This window comes from Leptinotarsa decemlineata, unplaced genomic scaffold (assembly GCF_025532065.1).
Source record: "Leptinotarsa decemlineata unplaced genomic scaffold, Ldec_3_MD MMD2_tig00027589_RagTag, whole genome shotgun sequence".
NCBI classification, from domain to species: domain Eukaryota; kingdom Metazoa; phylum Arthropoda; class Insecta; order Coleoptera; family Chrysomelidae; genus Leptinotarsa; species Leptinotarsa decemlineata.
The window spans coordinates 189,318-196,519 of record NW_027412722.1 but is presented as its reverse complement, the minus strand read 5'-3'; the positions used below and the strand labels follow the sequence as shown (position 1 = coordinate 196,519).

Here is a 7,202-nt window from a genome sequence, read left to right as displayed (position 1 = left end):
ATATTGAACATTTACTATGATTTCTACCATGTTGTGTGTTCATTACCCTTCAACCGTGTTAATGCAGGAACTAACTACAAAATAACAATAAATCCAGTTCGCATTTATGACGATGTATCTCTGTAGTTGTTCGTAAAATAATTTTTTGCTGCGAACTAGTTTATTTTGGGCAAAAAACCCAAGAGACATTTTTTGTTTAGAATGAAACAGGCTACCGGAAATGAATTTTTAAATGGTAAACAAATAATTAGGCAAAAAGTTAGATTGAAAATAAATTTTAGGGGTTGCGTTTTCCACCCCTTACAACCATGGGGGTAACCATATAATCATGGGGTAAACCATATAAATACTGGCTTAGTGTCTTTTTGGTAGTATAAACGTCAGGTTAATTTCATATTGTAACTTTTTAGTCAGTGCTTGTAAAAAAATTGTTATACAATTTAATGTACCACCTTTAAGGGCTGTACCTTAACAAGGGATGTTCCAATGAAGTTTATATGAAGGATCCTATCTTTTTTTGATGAGGAATCACCTCCTTGAATAACGTTTCCAAAAACACTTTATTGTGACTTTTCACTAAATTGTTTTACAAAAACGCAACACGTGTTTCGCCATACAATGGCTTCATCTGGCGTGTCTTTCAACTAATTCTACACATTCAATACTAAATATATATATATATTATATATATATATATATAATATATATATATATATAAATATAGTTTATGGAGTACCTGAAATCAAAATACCTGTAAACGAAGTACCTGAATTTTAAGTAGCTGATATTTTACCTGAGTTTCTAACGAATTAAATTACCTGCACTTATGTTCCATTTTCACATTTGAAAAAATATATTCAGTAACGGAGAGTTATTGAGTTCTAATTGATCATTCAGTAAATTACCCCGAATTCCTGAATCTATTGATTTCTAAACATTCTAGAAGATTAAGTTTCAAACTCTTCTCTTCTAAATGTAACACCTCGTACTCATGTTTGACTTCATGCCTCTAAAAGATTATGGGTTTGCAAATGTGGAAATTGGTCTTTACTATTTTAAAAACTAATCGTATGTTTTTTAATTCGTTGGAAAAATGTTTCTTCCTCTTTGGCCAATATACAGTTGTACAGTTGGACAAGAGCCACAAGTCAGCTTATATACTCCCTGATCTATCCGACACCAAAGTTTTGTCCTTATTGTTTTTAATAAATTTACTTAGGTTATTATTCGTTCTATAAGCTACGTTTACGCCTTCTTTCTTCAAAAAACGGGCAATACTCCTGTTTGGTTCCCCCACATATGTCAATGTCTTATAATTAACGTTATCGCATCTTGAATATGGTTAGACCAGATCCATGGCTTGCTTTTGTCGTTTTTTGGAAAGAATGGAGCTTACAATATCGACCTTATAACCGTTATTAATCGCGATTTGTTTGATCAAATTCAGCTCTTTCTGGAAATCCCTATCAGACAGTGGAATATTCAATAATCTGTGAAGCATACTATTGAATGCAGCAACTTTATGCTGGTACGGGTGTGTGGAGGAATTATGTATGATAATGTCCGTGTACGATGGTTTGTGGAAAATTGCAAACTCATGTTTATTGTTATTTTTCGTAATGGTTAAGTCCAGGTAATTTATTGAATTATTTACCTCCCTCTCAGTGGTGAATTTTATTGACGGGTGGATGGAATTGGCATATTTAATGAATTTGCCTAATTGCCTATCTGTACCAGTAAAACATACTAAGATATCATCTACGTATCTGTACCAGTACACTTTAGTACAATTTAGTGAAAATCTCACAATAAAGTGTTTTTGGAATACGTTAGTTATGGATTTTCATCAAGTATCGGCCGATTCCATCATATACCTCCTTGAATGTTTTACACTTATTCAGTTACACCCTGTATAGTACAAGACATTTTCTTATTTTTTCCACACAAAATCGGTAGTATTTAAACTTTTAGTATAAAGTGAACAAGAAAATCAGAGTTAATAAAAAAATGATGGTAACTGAAACATAGGATACATTTAGTTTATCGCAAAATGATGGTGAGTGAAATTGAAACTTTACTGACGGTCTCCGCATTTCTTTTTCAGTAACAGCAGCCTGGAAAGAACCGTACCCTGGGTGGGTAGACAGCGTGAGTGGTATTACAGGGATATTCATGGAATGTGGAAGAGGTACAATCAAATCCATAATTTGTGAGGAGAAATATAAAATAGATGTAATACCTGTCGATATAGTTGTTAATACCCTCATAACTGCAGCTTGGCATACCGTTGCAATGAGGTAATCTGAAATATGGCAAAATAAATATTTCTATATCAATTACCTACTAAATTTTCTATATGCAGTCATTCAGAATTCCGAACACCTTCAAGAATAGAGTTCTAGATCATTCTAGTTCATCATCTTATATTTTTATAAGTATTCGCAATTTCTTTTACATATTCTTCAAGGTCGAATACGATGAGAGTTTACAACTGCACAAGTGGGCGAACGAATCCATTAACCTGGATCGAGATGAAAAAATTCACTGAAAAATATTCTATCGAGTACCCCAGCAAGTATGTGACTTGGTACCCAGGATTTACCTATAGAACCAACAGAACGATGCATATATTCTACGCTACTTTGTTTCATTTCATTCCATCTGCTATTTTGGATATCTATTTATATACCACTGGACAGAAACCAATGTGAGTACAACCAAATACAGTTCGTACAGTTTAACAACGTATCTTCCTTCAAATTCACCGCTACTTCGGGAGTTCCGCAGGGATCGATTTTGGGACCTCTCCTTTTAGTGTTATTTGTTAATGACATTTCTCGGTATATCGGGCATTCTCAATTTCTCCTATATGCCGATTATCTCAAGCTGTTTAGAAGAATTGAAAGCGAAAAAGATTCTGATATGCTTCAAGATGATCTCAATAATCTATCTGCTTACTTTTCAGTATCTGACCTATCTCTCAACGAAGCTAAATGCAAAATAATGAGTTTCACACGAAAGAAGTCACCTACTATCAAGGACTATTTCATTAATCATACCAATTTACAGAGAATCAATGAGATGAAAGATCTCGGGATCATTTTTACTGGTGTGTTCAGTTTCTCTGGGCACATTGAATACTTGGTATGTTATAGAAAAATGAGCTTCATCTTAAGATCTAGCCGTGATCTAAGATCACGATACTTGTTTTTTACTCTTTAACTCCATTGTTCGTTCTAAGGTGGAATACGGTTATGTCATTTGGAATCCAAAGACCTTTTTATATTCTGAAACTATAGAAAAAGTCCAGAAACGATTATTAAGAACACTCTTTTTCATAAAACACAATGTTTGGCCTTTATTTATATCATATTCTAGCCAATTACAAGAATTTAACATGCAACTATTGAAAGACCGCCGTGAGTCCTTGGAAGTAATTTTTGTTTTTAACATTCTGAAAACTGAAAGTATCTGAAATTCTCTATTTTATTGTACCTGACATAAGACTGAGAAGAAGAGACAATCTATTTCGTATCTCAAACAAGTTGTCTCCTCTTTAACAATGTTTCGAACAATGGCGAGAAACTGTGAACTGGATATATTCAGTATTACAAAGGGACAACTTCTCCGAACGCTCAAATGTGCCTGAATCTTTTTACGGCCATTTTATTATTTACTGTTTCATATTGTAATATTTTATATAGATTTTAACTGTATCAATGGTATTCAATGAATACTATATGTAAGGAACTTTTGAAAAAACTGTACATCATGTAAGTGGAAACCATTCTGTTTATTGTTCAGTATAAATAAATGTCTATTCTTTTCTATTCTAAAATTATCAATTTGGAAAACAAAACATTCTAAAAAGTGTCAACAATGATATCCTTCATAACTAATTTTCATCCTGATGACTGCTTGGTTTTTCTCTCCATTAAATTCACATATTGCATGTTGAAATCCTCAGATGGTTATGTACAGGAATGTAAGAGATGATAAAAACCTCCCCCTAGAATTTGCATTTTTTCTCCGATTTCGAAGAACTTCATTTTGAATTGTTGAGCTGAAAAAACTGTACTTGTTTGTACTGTACTTTCTGGTGGAGGAAAGTTATGTTTTTTTTTGTATGGCGTGTGTTGCGAGAAAACATTAAACTCATAAAACAAGTCAATAAAGGAAACCGAAAGGACATCTGGGTAAACTTAAACATCCATAAATTCAAAAATCATAATTCACTTATCGAGAAACAAATACAAATCAAAACACAACAAGACCTAACATTCGATATACTATGAATACAATACACATTCCTAGAAACAATGAACCTAAAGAAACACCAATACAAAGGATATTACCTGGTGTAACCCAAGTACAGACAAATTTAAAGGGACACCCGGATAGAAGAAGAGGACAAATACCTGCACTAATCTGTTTTCTGTTTTTCCGTTAACCAGCTGTCGCACCCCTACGAACGACAACCCTCAGAAGTCGAAACTTGTGCGAGCTAAGGATTAACGAGGTCTTACCTTTTAACGTGTGATTCCTAACCGTTTAAAAGAACAAACAAGAAGATAAAACTGCATATATATATATATATATATATATATATATATATATATATATGCATTTTCCATATATAAATATATGGAAAATAATATCATGCATAAATGATAAATAGATAAGTATATTCTGATTATTCTCACATGATTTCGATTGAAGGGCCACCGGTAGACCGCTGGGCATCGTCAGTACCGGCAGGTGGTCCCGATTGAAGACAAAATGTGAATAACCGAGAAAAGTACTTAATAAAAATATCTGCGTAAACACAGGGTGTTTCATTTTTTGTCGATTTTTTTGTTTTCGGTGCTAAGTAAAAATCTGACAATTTATAGAAAAAAAAATTCAATGGAATATTTTTAAGTCACTCAAGGCTGAGCTCATTAAAAAATTTGATTTCCCATAAATAACACAGAACATTTTTTTCAGCTTCAACATCGATTTTTCGGTTTTGACTTTTTTTTTGTAAAATTAAATTTGCTTCAAAACAATTTTCGTCAAGCAAACACTCTACGATCAACAGTGTTTGAGCTGTAGAGTTGGAAAGGTGAATGTTAATAATCAGTGATACCAATTTGTTTTATTGAATTTTTTTGATCATACATTGAATATTATTTACAATAAATGCTACAAAATTATTGAATTGGTAGTTTTAAAATGACATTTTGAATTACTCTTAATATCAATGATCGAAAATTAAAATTTTTGTGCATATTTTATTTCTCAAACTTCTAATTTCATTCGAATTCCACTTCTAACTTTGAAAACGAAATTTCATAAATTTCGATTTTAAACTCAGATTTTTGTCAAATTCCGAGTAAAAATTCGGAATACTTTTAGGTTCAACTTTAAACTTGAAACTTAGTGAATTTTACTTTTTGTGAACTTATATGGCAACTCAGGCGAATCACGTGTACGACAGCCTACTTTTTTATTCTACTGTGACTGACCGGGAAATCATCAGAATAATCATTCGATTCTAGTATTTTCACGACCTAGTTCTTACGCGATCTCGCTGTTTGAGAAACTTTTACTTGTTTCGCGAGAAGGTGTGACGTCACGTACAGCACCGCGCTCAGTGGCAGTTCTCCGCGTAGTGAGACCAACGCGTAACAAAAATTATTTTCATTAGAAGTTAGATCCACAAACCACAGTAAGTAGTTTGTGGTTAGATCACAGCGATATCATGACTGTACCTAAGCCTCTCAGTTTCAGGAATATATATATATATATAATATATTAATATATATATATAAAATATATATATATATATATATAATATATATATACAACTTTAAACTTGAAACTTAGTGAATTTTACTTTTTGTGAACTTATATGGCAACTCAGGCGAATCACGTGGTACGACAGCCTACTGTTTTTCTACTGTGACTGACCGAATCATCAGTAGATATATCATTCGTATTCTAGTATTTTCACGACCTAGTTCTTACGCGATCTTCGTCTGTTTGAGAAACTTTTTACTTGTTTCGCGGAGAAGGTGTGACGTCACGGTACAGCACCGCGCTCAGTGGCAGTTCTCCGCGGTAGTGAGACCAACGGCGTAACAAAATTTATTTTCATTAGAAGTTAGATCCACAAACCACAGTAAGTAGTTTGTGGTTAGATCACAGCGATATCAGTGACTGTACCTAAGCCTCTCAGTTTCAGGATATATATATATATATATATATATATATATATATATATATATATATATATATATATATATATATATATATATATATATATATATATATATATATATATATATATATCTTGTTATGATTTTGGGAATAAATAAAATTCAAAACAATTAGCAAAACTTTAAGAAATGTTTTAAAATTTTCGATTCTTGAAATGTTATTTTAGATAAATTGCTTCTTTTTTGAACAATGCATTCAAAACTAAATCCTCAACAAATATCAACCATACTTAAATATTTCTTTTGAATTTGCAGAATGTTGAAGATAAGTCGCAAATTTCACGAAGCATTGCAGGCGGGTAGTTTTTTCTCCACGAATCAATGGAACTTTGAAGTATCGACGATGCAAACCCTTCAAAATGCGATCGATACTGCCAAAGATGGAGGGGAATTCGAAATAAATATAAGCGAGAGTAACGGATTCAGTTGGGACCAGTATATCAAAAATTTCATGATAGGAGTCCGACAGTATGTCCTCAAGGATGATATTAGTAGTCTTCCACAAGCTCGGGCGAAATTGTACAGGTAAGATTTCTTTACTTATTGGAAATTCAAAACAAGCAATACTTCCCCGGTATCGAATTAGCGAAGAAAGATATATACATTTTTATCTCGATGTGTTATTGATGTGTAATATGTGTGTGTATTTTTATCGGTGTTGAAAAAATAACTATTTGCGTTGTTGAATAACAGTTTCTTCGAAAGTAATGACACAAGACTTAAACATTTTTGGGAAGAAAGTTTTTGGCTTTCTACTACTCCATCTTGATACAAAAAAGGATGAGGGAATCTTAAGGAAGTAATCAATTCGAAAATAAGTAACTCTATACATGGAAGTGTAGATCATGCAAAGAAGTAACTTTCAGACACAAACTGAGAGAAAGTCCTCCTGAAACAGCTACTTTCATATAAACATTGAATTACACGAATGAAAAAAAATTC

General features: G+C 32.5%; 1 protein-coding gene across 1 annotated transcript; it reads left to right on the top strand.

The window, feature by feature from the left end:
- The first annotated feature begins 2,066 nt into the window (after positions 1-2,066).
- Positions 2,067-6,789, top strand: LOC141486984 (putative fatty acyl-CoA reductase CG5065). Its single transcript, XM_074185586.1, has 3 exons — positions 2,067-2,297; positions 2,468-2,707; positions 6,516-6,789. Exons 1-3 carry the CDS (start codon positions 2,173-2,175, stop codon positions 6,787-6,789), a joined length of 639 nt encoding a protein of 212 aa, XP_074041687.1. The 5' UTR covers positions 2,067-2,172.
- The last annotated feature ends 413 nt before the right edge of the window (positions 6,790-7,202 follow it).